We start from the raw sequence: 12,218 nt of genomic DNA on the forward strand, positions 1-12,218 counted from the left end.
ACACAACTCCCATTGAACAGTCAAGAGTTTACAATGTTACTTATCACAATACATCCATAATTCCCTTTAACTCAAATCCCTTCTGAAAATACCATTAATTTATTGGAGCATAAGCTTTCATGGGCCAAAGACCCGCTTTGTCAGATTCGTCTGACGAAGCAGGTCTTCACCCATGAAAGGCTTATGCTCCAAAATACGTTAATCTATAAGGTGCCACAGGACTTCCCGTTTTTGAAGATGCAGACTCACTTGGGTACCTCTCTGATATTTATTGGAGGCAGAAAATAAACAGTTTAGATATATTGACATTTCACCATTTTCATGTTTACAACCTTTCAGTTGTACACTCATTGCAGCAGTGGGTATTACACTATCTTGTACAATTTTATTTGGGGCCAGTAATGTATTAGTTGGAAAACAGCTTTTGGGGCTTGGTTTGTAAATTTGTATGGATTTCAAAGTAGTTTCTGTATGTTTTCACAGTCAAGTGTCCTTGTTTGATTTAGACATTATTTTGGGTTCTCTTTTTAAACTAAACACTTTACAACACGTCTTGAGCTCAATTTGTTTCCAATATGGAAATGGAGTTTTTAAAAAAAAAAAAAAAGTTAATGCTAGTAAAATTAATCAGAACAAAATCACTCCTCCCAAACATCACTAGCTTAACACATTAACCATATCTGTTGGCCATTTACTTCGAAATCTCCCACTGTTTACTATGTGTACTTTTAAACAAAGATTACGATTTCTATTAGCTACTTGTCCTGTAGATTGCATACTACTAGGGACTTTGAGGCCACTTTGTAACTCCGAGGGGGCGGGGGGGGAAGTATTAGGCAAAAGTTGAGAAAAACCTATCTGCCAAGATTTTTAAAAATAAATAAAAAAGGAGAGTGGAGAAAGAAGGGTAGGCCTCTAATCCATTCAGTGCTTCCCATCTTTTCTTTCTACCCACCACATTCAAGATGTTGCATTAGACTTGACAAGGTCTAAAGGCTTGGTTATAAGACACCACCATTCTTTGGTCAGCCAAAGCAGCACTATTAAGCAGCACACTGTGTTGCTTACCCCTCAGAGATTACTCTGCAGTCTCAGTAAATTTAAAAATTAAAATTGAATCACTCATTGGAAGCTAAAATGAACAGGGAACCCATACAATTTGCAATATACAGTGCAAACTATTCAGCTTCATTAGGTATGGCCAGATCTGGGATAAAATATGCCTGAACAGGCCTAGCTTGCAAACTGAACTGAAACCTTGTTCAACATACATGTATATCTATGAGTCTTAAATCTTTCATTTCAGAAATTGTTAAAGCAGTTGGAAACTTCTTGTGGGAGGGTAAGGCCAAAAATACAAGTTTCCCCCCAACATCACTACAGTTGACAAATGGATAGCAAAGAAATAAATGTGAACAGCCAACCTAACCTTAGCAGTCTGCGTTGTCTTCTATACCTTGGCATATTGCACATATTGCCTTAAGTCTGAGTAGATATAACCAAAGCGTATCAAGTTTTCAAAGTGAATACTAAAAGCACTTGTTAGAGCATTTGGGTCTTCAGTTGGACTGGGAATCATCAGAAAGGAGCTGCCTCACTGTCTGAATCTTTTAACTCATGGTATGTTAAGGCATAATTGGCTGCTTGTTGCACAGTACCAGGTACAGTGTATGCACTGAATCGGTTTGTCTTCAGTGATAGGTAGCATACAGCTCCATAGCTAAAATCAAATAAGGGGAATCCTGCAATTTCTTAAAACACTGAGAGGGTATGCAACCAGAGTACACAAATAGCTGTAGGTTCAGTGTTCTTCCATGGGGTATAAAAGCTCATTTAGATGTTTACCTAGTTTCACAAACTAGAGAAAAACACTACTCAGATCAGCATAACTAAAAATCTCATTTATATACTGTGCTACATATTATAGTAAAATTAAAAATACACTACTAGCAGCAGCCTAGGCTCAGTTCTAAAACTCCATTAAGAACAGGTACATACACCCTCCCTGCCACCTCAAATCAACAAGTTTCCTAAAGGGGATCTCACTCCTGTAAGACTGTTGAGGCCCGTTTCCCCATTTACTTTTGCACACAGTACAGTTAAAGATTGCATTTGTTTGCCACAATTTACTATGCGACAAGCAATTCCTGGATAATGGAGGCAGCTGTGTTTTAGTCAATTCAGAAATACATATCTAAGTTTAAATGCTAAGTATCAGTTATGGAGTACATTTGAGACTGATAAGTTTTCCTATTAAAGGGCTGCTGGGGATTTGGAATAAAGAGTGGAACCCAGAGGGTTTTGATATGCACTTTTGTATAGAAATAGTAAAGTATTACACTGTGGTAAACTGCTATCACTTACCACAAAGAGGATGCAGAACTGCTTTAGTTCTGCTTTCCTCCCCCCGCCCCCCGCCCCAAATACCAGACACAGCAATACATTGCTTAAAATTCTTCAAAAAAACCTACTGTCAGGCTTTTGGCAGCATTTTCAAACACAAAAATTCTTGAATTAACAGGAGTGCAGTTGTTTTCAATGTGTTACAACTGCTGTAATGTTTCAGAATACACATTATGACCAGGATGCACTAAACTGTACCTCTTGACTCACCAGATCACATACAGCTTTTCAGTCACTAAATAAGATAAAAATATGGACTGGTAAAACTACAGCAGCTCAGCCAAGAAATTTAGGTTGGGAACAGCTGGGTTTAGAAAACAGACAGGAACAAAATGCAAACAGTTAATGAAATACACACACAACTATGCCATTTTAATTTGACTTAAGTTTAAAAACAACCATTTAACAAAACAAGACTGCATTAGCTCAATTAGACATCAGTAAACTAAACTAAGAATTAGAAGCCTACTTTCAGTTTTTGGTAAAGTTTGCTCACTCTTGTTCCTTGCAGACTTTTTATAAAAAACGTGTGGGGGGAAAAAAAAAAAAATGCTTGTTCAGATAAAGGAAATAATTTTGAGCAAACACAAGCACAGCACAATTTAAAAAGTTATTTCCATTATCAGATTTCTGCATTGTCATATTCCTTACATTCGCTTTCATTTTAAAGCTACAAGTCAGTACTAGGTTGATTACATAACACATGGCACCACTATTACATTCTATCTTGCATTTATAAGTATCGAGATAATAAAGAGACACCATTTGTTAACGTTTATTAGGCTGACTAAAGAATCATGGTGTATCATACTCCAACAGGTTCCTCAAAAAACCCTTAACAAAATGGCATCTACATTAATGTAGACTGTATGAGGATTTATCCACAGCAATGCTAGATACCAAAACCCCAGGGGATGAAGACTAAATTAAAACTGAAGAGTCAGATTAGCATTAAAACCAGTACCTCTACAGTGTTGGAATGAGTAGTCACAAGTCTATTCCTCCAGATGAGAATACATTTGGAACGCACGCAAAACCAAACCAAAAACTTATTACCCAGATTTTAAAGACTAATGGCAGGTTAATAGCCTTCATAAACAATCTCAAAGCACTTAATTACTGGTTTTCCAATTCTGCTGTTAAGGTACAAAAAAAAAAAAAAAAGCAAAGTTTGCACCCCACTGTCCTCTTAAGGAACCCCGATATACTATATGATTTGCACTAAGTACTTTGGAACCTTCTGGAACATTATTAGTTTTGGCAGGCTACCTATGATTTCTACAGGAATGGGGCCATTTTGCTGATCAAAAACCCGATTAATCTGTAGACACACACATTACTAATAGAGAAAGTTAATAAAAATATCATCTTGAAGACATGGCTTTGATAGTTTGATTTTTTTTCCAAAAAATTTTATTGGGAGAACTACAAAACATTTACAGTACAAAGTTTACAGTCTCACACTCAATTTGTAGTGAACTGCCTCCCGAAAATATATTACAACTCAAGTTGACTTATCCTTTAGTTACATTCAAAACATACTTCTGTTAAAGTAGTCCAAGAGTACATAGTGCTTGATCTGTACCTATGTACAAACATCATTCATCCACCGTCCAGGAAAGTTTTGGAAAACTCCTTTCTACAGGAAGGAAAAAAACTGCAAGTTTGGAATTCAATTAAAGATGTTCATGTACTACATAAGATTTCAGATCCAAAAGATGGCCTCCTTATAAAAAAGTGGTGAAACTTTTCATGTAGTTAAAACCCATCCCTACATTCAAATTATCTCAAGCGTTAATAAAAATACTTATTTGGTTGAGGAAGTTTAAGGCAAGCATGGACCCTTGAGAAGGCACTGTGAGACATAACACTTGGATCCCCAATTATTGCTACATACTTTGAGACTATATCACAGTGTGATTGGTGGAGTTAGGCAACAAAAATACTTTTTGGTTAATTTAAACACATTTGATTTAGGTTTGCCACTTTGAAGTCTGATTGTAAAGTAGTTCAGTTTTTTTTTTTTTTTAAAAACGTGGACGGGCTACAACCATGTACATTCTGAAAAAACCCACAGAAATTCCTCATACTACTTCCACAGCATAAAAGAGACCGATTTCTATAAAGAAACCATGCAATCTTTTAAATTTACGTAAACAAGGAAAAGAAATTAATGAAATAAATATTACATACAATCTCTTAAATTAAGATTTTTACTCATTTACAATAAAATAACCAAGTGAAGTTACAAAAAGGCATATATTACTGTGAAAAGGAACACACTCCACATTTCGCCGATTAATAATGGCAATCATAATTTAAACATAATAAAAGAATATATATCTATTGCTTTTCATCATACCCGATAAATACAGTATGAACAAATTACCAATGTATACTTTTCACAAGATAATAAATAAGTTAAATAGTTTCATATTGAGTTGTGTGCAGTGACTCATGCAATCAACTCAAACAGCTAAAAAAAATTTTAAAAAAATCAGCAGTTATTTTCGAACAATTACAAACTAGACTCAGTTGAGTGCTTCCCATAAAGCAACAAAAAATTGTTCTAAGCCAAACATCCACTAAGTGGTGGCAATGGAACCAACATTAAACTTTGGAATGGAAGTTTTAGCATGTTATAATATATAGATATAGATATATAAAAACTTAGAGGACTGCTATCAAGGCATATTCTTGGCAGGATGTTGGATTTTTATTTTAAAAAGCTTAAAGGTTGACTACTGTTGCGCTTTTTACTTTAAATTGGCTTGAAAGACAAACTACTTATTAAATTCTTTTGTGTATGTAAAAATGGGAGGGGCTTGAAATGTACAGATCACGCCCCTCTGAATTGTTTGTTGCTTGCTTTCTGGTGGTGTGGGTTTGTCTTTTGCATTTTTTCCCCAACTAATGCTTCCCCCCCCCCAAAGAGATGGAATGGCTGCTGCTGGTGCATATTATAACTAGACTCCAAACAAACAAAAAATCCCCTTCTTCCAAGGTCTCTATAAAAATATGTTTGTTCTGTTCACATCGCCGTTTGCCCTTTTCTAAGTCTACTTTTGTTCATCTCGATATAAAAAAAAAAGTTTCTCTTCACGTTTTTGTTTTTTTGTTTTTTTTTTTAAACTTACTTGCTCGGCAATTAAACAAAACCAAAACCAAGAGGATCATCGAGGGACTGTGCGAGCTTGGCTAATTCTGAAGGTGGCAGACTCTGCTCCTCGCGGGGTTTCTCCTGCCCCGCCTTGAGCGGGGGGTGACACCCTCTCCAGCTCGGCTCCCCCTAGTCGTCGGAGATGGAGAGGCGGCTGAAGATGGGCAGGCGCCTGCCCGAGTCCAGGCTGGGGGACTCGGAGCCACTGAGGCTGCCGGAGCTGAGCGAGCCGCTCAAGTAGCTCTCCCGGTCGGAGAGCGAGTCCGGGGGGCTGGGTGGTGCGTCGAAGACGGGGGACTCGGAGAGGCGGCGCAGGGGCTGGAAGCTGAAAGGGGGCGAGGCGGGAGGCGGCGGCGGGCAGTTCCCACCTGGCGGCGGCGGCTGCTGTTGGCAGCGGTAGAAGGCGGCGGCAGCAGCCGCCGCCGCCACGGCGGGGCTGGCAGCGAAGCCGGGGCTGTGGATGGCGAGCGGCGCGATGAGGCTGCCCAGCTCCTGGCCCGAGAAGGCGAAGGCGTTATTGGCGCAAGGCGGAGAGAGCAACTCGTCGCAGTAAGAGGCGGAGGCGGTCGGCGGGGGGGTGCGGGACCCGCCGGGGCTCTCGAGCAGCGCCGCCTCCAGCCGCCCGCCGTGCTGCTGCGCGCCGCCGTGCTGCTGGTGGGCCGAGAAGCCGGAGAAGCTCAGGCTGTGGTGTAGCTTGGGCCGCTCGCCACCGCGCTGTGGGCCGAACCCGCCGCCGCCCCCCAGCGGCGGGTCCCGGGGAGCGAAAGCGCGGAGGTCCCCGGTACTGCCGGCGGGGTGGGGCGGTGGCGGCGCATGGGGGTGGTGGTGCGGGGCGGCGGGTGAGGCCGTACCCCCTCCGGGCGCGGGGCGGCGCTCGTCCGCGTTGTGGATGAAGTGGCAGCGCGGGCCGTAGGGGCAGAAGCCGATGGTGTGGAAGGTGCGGCACAGCTCCGTCTTGTACTTGGGGTGGCGCGTCAGGCTGCGCAGCTCGTGGAAGCCGTGCGCGAACTGGCACTTCTCGCCGTACTTGCAGGCGCCGCTCTCCTCGAAGGGCCGGCACAGCTCCGTCTTGTAGCGCGTGGAGTTGATGGGCGCCCCGCCGCCCGCCTTCTGCTGCAGCTGCTGCATGAGGTGCTGGCTGCGCTCGCCATTCTCGCTGAACGAGCGGTCCCGGAACTTGTTCTCCTTGTTGAGCAGCGCCGTGGGGCTGCTGCTCCCTCCGCCGCCCGTGCCCGTCTCCTTCAGGCTGCCGAAGGAGGAAGACGAGGACGACGACGAGCTGGAACCCGAGGAGCTGGGGAACGAGGGACTGTTGGCTAGAGCCTGGAGGTTGCTGGTAGAGTGTCTTCGCAGAAATCCCGGCGCGAAGCTGGAGCTGGGGGAGGTCACGGGAGTCCCCACCGCCTTCTTGTCCAGCATACTGCTCAGGTTGGTCAGGGTCTTCTCGGTCTGGAAGCAAGAGGGGAAGGGAGAGGAGAGGGTTTGCAAAGGGACTCGGTCGGGCAGGAGGGCTGCAAGTTACGAGCGCCCTACAGTGTCGCCCCAGCAACTTAAAGTTACGCGATAACACTTAAGTCTCGGCCCAGGGTCTTTAAGAGGAAGACAGCTCCACTACAGATGCATCTACACCCCATGCGCTTAAGAACCTACCACCAGTCCTTAGGCTGAGCCAGGGGCTCTCTGGTGCAAATTTTAGCGCATTTACGCCTAGAAGCGGGAGAGACTTTAAAGCTCCCCATTGCAATGCAATGCAATGCAATGCCCCCAACTTCTAGCCAACAAAGGCGCGCAGAAATAGCGCCCCGCGCCCAGAAAACGCGATTATTTGGGGAGGGAGGAGACGCCAACACGGCAGAGGGTCTCAATTTCAATCAGTAACTAACTCAAGAGCCCAGAACTAGGTAAGTGCAAAACGCATCCCACATGGGAAGCGGCACCCCCGCCCCCAGCGAAAAGGAGTTCGTGCCACGTTCTAAAAAGTTAGCTCAAAGTTAGGGACGCCCCCCCACCCGAGTGGTCCGATTTGCTAAGCGCTTTTAAAGTGCTCAGAATACTCCGCTTGGTCTCCAACGTGCAAACGCTTCTCCTACCTTGCACAAGAAGTCGATGTCGTAGAAGGCAGATAAAAGTGTCGTAGACATTTCGAGATCCTGTAGTGATCGGAAATACAGGAAGGACCGAAAGATCCCGCTTTCCTCGGAGGCTTTAGAAAAGCCACGACGAGATAGGAAAGGGCTGACTGCTTGAGCTCCGAAATGGTCCAATCACTCTCCCCGCAGGGGTGGCTTAGTGGGGTGCCCGGCCAAGGCGGCCGCGAGCGTAACGACGACTGCAGCGAGCTGACTGCTGGAACTTACAAGCCTGCAGCACCTCACATATATAAAGGCCGGACGGTGCCGAGGGGCGGGACCCTGCCGGCCAGCCTGGGTCTCCCAGCAACACCGCCCAGTCGTTCCCACCCAGCCCGGCCCCCGCCGTAGCTGGTCGGCGGCTTCTCATTGGGCGCCGCCAATTTGTTTCAGCCGCCTGTGTGTGCAGGGAAGTGCTGCGGGGAGAGGGGGTGAGCTGAGCGGCCGCGAGACAGCGGCGGGCGGGGTAGCCGTCAGCTCTCCTCGCGTCACGCTCCCTCAGGGTTGCAGTGAGTCATTGGGTACACGGCTGCACTAGTCTTGTGACTATACTATGCACAGGGCCACAAAGCGGAGAGTGTGCAGAGAGCCTTGTGCAAGGCTCGGCTCTCAAAACAGCGGGGGAACAGTCTGAGCGAGGCCGCCGCGTAGCGTGTATGTTTACAAAGCAGAAAAGCAGCCCCGTAGCACTTCTAGATTAACAAACTACGTTATTAGGTGATGAGCCTTACTGGGGCAGTCCCACTCCGTCAGCTCTCCGTTACTGCTGCTTTGCCGAGTGGGGAGCAGTGTGTACGGCACGCGCGTTAGTAAACTGCAGTGGAGACAAGGCTTGCTACAAATGGCATGGGACGCACGAGTGCAGCAAGCGCGGGCCTATAGCTAGTCGTTTGCTATAGAAATACAGTGCACTTTGTCAGCGCATGCGCACTACTTGTAGGGCTTTTGCAAGTTCAAACTGCAATGTGCTACCGACAGACTTGCACGGGAAAGGAGCTGAAGAAGTCACGCTGCAAACACTGCAGAAGTATCTAGGAGGCCCTGATCCTTTGCTATTAATCTCCTGAGTCTTTTAAAAGATGCCGGGGGGATCAGCGTCCTTTTCCCTGTAGAAGAAACGCACGTTACCTTCCATTTCCCTGACTAGGCAGTTTCAAGGTGGACACGTGGGAAGGGACTCCGCTCTCCGATTAATATGGCTGGCGAGTAGACTGGGGAGCTCGATAAAGAGGCATCCGAGTAACCCAGCGTGCAAAGAAACACTTCTACCTCCCTCCCCGCCGAACACCAACTTTTGCCACGTAATTGTTTTGCGCCAAACTTGGGGTCCTCGTTGGCTACGTCCGTGGGACTAGCGGCCACTGGGTCGGTCAGTGGTTGTGTTTGTTTGCAACAGAAAGCGCGGGCGGCGAGAGGGGGTTTTCGGGGCGGGGAATTCCCTTCCCGGGGTCCGGCTCCTGCACAGCTAAGGGGCCTCCCCCTCCCGCCGTGCGGCATCGTAGATCAGAGGCTTGGCAGCCGCTCAAGATCTCGTCACGCGATTTGCCAAGCCAATTGCTAGTCCTTTGCCTGGAGTCTCCGAGCGCGACCCCGGACACAAGTGCCCCCAGCCCAGACCAGAGTGGCCCGAGGCTCGGCGCGCTCGTGCAGGGGGGAGCGAAGTGAGGGGGAGCTGAAGGAGGGGCTGTAGCTGCTGTGCCCGCATCTCAGTGTGGCTACGTTAGCTGCGCAAATGCCCTCCTTACTCCAGCCCAGCTAGGAGCCGTGCGGGGCAGAACCGCCCGCCGGGAGGGGAAGAGTTAAGCCGGGGCGCTGGCTTGGCACCGCTCCTCCTCCTGTTGCTGCTCTCTCCACTCAGCAGCGCCCCTCCTTCCGAAGCAGCCCTTGTCCGCGCAGGGGCGGGGGAGAAGAAGTGAACAGGGAGCACCCCGACCCCCCCCCGGCGAGGAAAGGGATGTTTTAACCACAGACAGGGCAGGGTAGGTGTTAATCCGCTCCCCTCCCCCCGCTCTTGGCTCGGACCTCCAGGCTGGTATAAACACGTTCAGCGCTGCGATTCGGCGCGCCCAGTGCCTGCCTGTGCTACCACTTGGAACCTGTGCAAAGGGCGGTGGAGGCGCGGGTAAAGGGGGTCCTGCGTTTGGCGGGTCACAAAAGCAGCGGAGCCGGCTCCTCCTGAACTGGGGTTCCCCCCCGAAAATCTGAGGGTGCAAATCTGCCCCCCGGCATCAGGGAACCTGCGCGCTGCCAAGAAATTACCAAAGGCAAAGCGACTCCAGAGGCGGGTTGGCGGGGCGTTTGGTGCCAGGGTCTTCACAAGTTTATCGCAAAACACTAAGCGCTTCCATTCGGCTCCCTCTGTGCGACCCCAGCCCCGCGGAGAAATGCACTTGTGGGAGCGGCCGCTGTGCAGCAAGGTCTTGACGCAGCACCACAGCTCCTCCTGCAAACGGCTCCCAGGGTGCGACCATTCTCCACCCTATTGCTCAGTCTGCAAGAGGTCACCATTGCTAACAAACGGTAAAGAACGAAAAACTCAAACGTGGGCCGTTACAGCTGCGTTTAAAACTAAATACACCAGAAGTTGCGGGTGGGAAACACCAACTCACATTCCTGTTTGTACTACAGCCTATGGGAACAAACGTTTAACTCGCCAAATGCACCTTTTAAACTAATCTGCTTGGCAGCCGTTTCTTAACTTGCGGCTAAGAAGCTGCATGGCTAAATTGGAGGTGGACGTGACATGTTGACATTTAGCCCTGAAATGCTTTTATGGTAATATGTCACCCCCTAGTGCCTTACCTCTACAAAGGCATCCCACAAAACAAAAAAGCAGTCATGAAGGACTTTAAAGACAAACAAAATAATTTAGTCGATAATGAGCTTTTGTGGGGCAGACCCCCTTTCTTCAGTTAGAGGAGGCAAGGACATTGTGCTTTTTCTGTAAGTATCCAAACAAAACTGAATATTTCCTTTTTTTCCCCAGGAGTTCTGAGACCATTATTTTTCGTGACTTAGGAAAAAAAAAGATAACTCAGTTCTTCAAATTGGGAACAATTTTCAATTGGGCTTAACTATGTATCTCCAATAATGTGCATTGTCTCCTTGGCAGTTTTCTCCAGTGTTCTAAAACTAAACCATATAATAAGATTGGAAAACACCATCTTGGAGGCAGATCCTGCTCCTTAGTTACCAGTCTAAGTAAATACATACTCAGATAATCATCCTATAAGTATTGTATAATCAACCAAGACATACATTGGCTTAGATCAACAACATCACAGATCTTTCAGTCTCAGATAAATTGTCTCTACTAGACTTTGCTAGTCCTGTGTGGCAGCTGCTGTTTAAGGTTTAAAGGTTTCTGATTTAGTAGTTATACAGTAACCCAAGTCACCATCAATATGTGGTGAAATGTATGCAAGATGATGTAAAATTATTTACTCTCTATAAACTAAGAGATATTACTTAAAGTTACAGTTTTAAAAACATTGATAAGGAAGATTAAGATTTAAAGTATTTTTGATCACTGATTAACCATGTTCTTGAGTCTTTACGAAGTTATTTACGTTCTGTCATAAATCTTGTGGCTGTACTACTGTGCTGTTAACTGCCGTCTTACTTATTTTTATGCTGTTCAAGCTACGTACACAAGAAGAGCAACAGCAAAGGACTTTTGAAATTCAGAGGGATTAATTTCTATTTCTATTACACCATAAAAATACCACAGATGTTTGAAAAAAAGTTGGGAAGGTGTGTAAAGTGGCAGTTGCTAATTGTAGTAGTGTTGAACAAATGCATGTACATATAGCAAAGATAAACTTTATGCCATTCACTGAATGAACAGAAAACAGCTTTTCATAAATATATATAAATAAATATAGTTTATTTATGTTTATTTTGTAAATATTTATTATGAATAATCTGTATTGTTTTTATTTATTTATTATTATATGGGATAAGAAGAATACCTGTGAGCTATCCTTTCCTTGTAAACCAAGTTTTCCTTTATCTCACTCAATTCTCATGTTCCATTATTACTGTAAGCTATTTACATGAGTAATACTGAATATCATGAAACGGAGGATATAGAAAATCTTTATGATAAAAAAATCACTGAAATGAAAAATATTCTATTTGAAAATAAACCTCGTAGGCATTAATTTCAGGGCAGTGCTGCTCACTTCCACTTTTAGCTCTTAAATAAAAATGTTTAATTGTGACAGTCTAAAACATTTTTTCAAAATATTTTTCAAAGCCCAGTTTAGCAGTCCATTCTGGTTATAACAGCAATATGAAAAATTAACAGCGATACATGTGTTAGAACAATTCATCTTACACTAATTGAACTGGGCTTCAGGTATACACCGAAGAGTAAACTATAAATTAATAGCAACGAAGGGTCCTGTGGCACCTTATAGACTAACAGAAAAGTTTTGACCATGAGCTTTCGTGAGCACAGACTAAACCAGTTGCTGTGTTACTACTTCTTACATGTTATATTTTAGTGCCACCTACTGGGATAA

At 45.4% G+C, this 12,218-nt stretch overlaps 1 protein-coding gene across 1 annotated transcript; it reads right to left on the reverse strand.

The window, feature by feature from the left end:
- Positions 1–4,036: 4,036 nt before the first annotated feature.
- Positions 4,037–7,926, reverse strand: ZFP36L2 (ZFP36 ring finger protein like 2). Its single transcript, XM_074989607.1, has 2 exons — positions 7,654–7,926; positions 4,037–7,012 (listed from the first exon to the last, which is right to left on the reverse strand). Exons 1-2 carry the CDS (start codon positions 7,702–7,704, stop codon positions 5,693–5,695), a joined length of 1,371 nt encoding a protein of 456 aa, XP_074845708.1. The 5' UTR covers positions 7,705–7,926; the 3' UTR covers positions 4,037–5,692.
- Positions 7,927–12,218: the final 4,292 nt, after the last annotated feature.

This window comes from Carettochelys insculpta, chromosome 3, assembly GCF_033958435.1.
Source record: "Carettochelys insculpta isolate YL-2023 chromosome 3, ASM3395843v1, whole genome shotgun sequence".
Lineage (NCBI taxonomy): Eukaryota > Metazoa > Chordata > Testudines > Carettochelyidae > Carettochelys > Carettochelys insculpta.

Bases quoted from the DNA above. Each gene is read 5' to 3' on its own strand.
- ZFP36L2 (XM_074989607.1), bottom strand. From the start codon at position 7,704: ATGTCTACGACACTTTTATCTGCCTTCTACGACATCGACTTCTTGTGC. The intron at 7,013-7,653 runs GTAGGAGAAGCG...TCTTGCTTCCAG, and splicing joins ACATCGACTTCTTGTGCAAG to ACCGAGAAGACCCTGACCAA.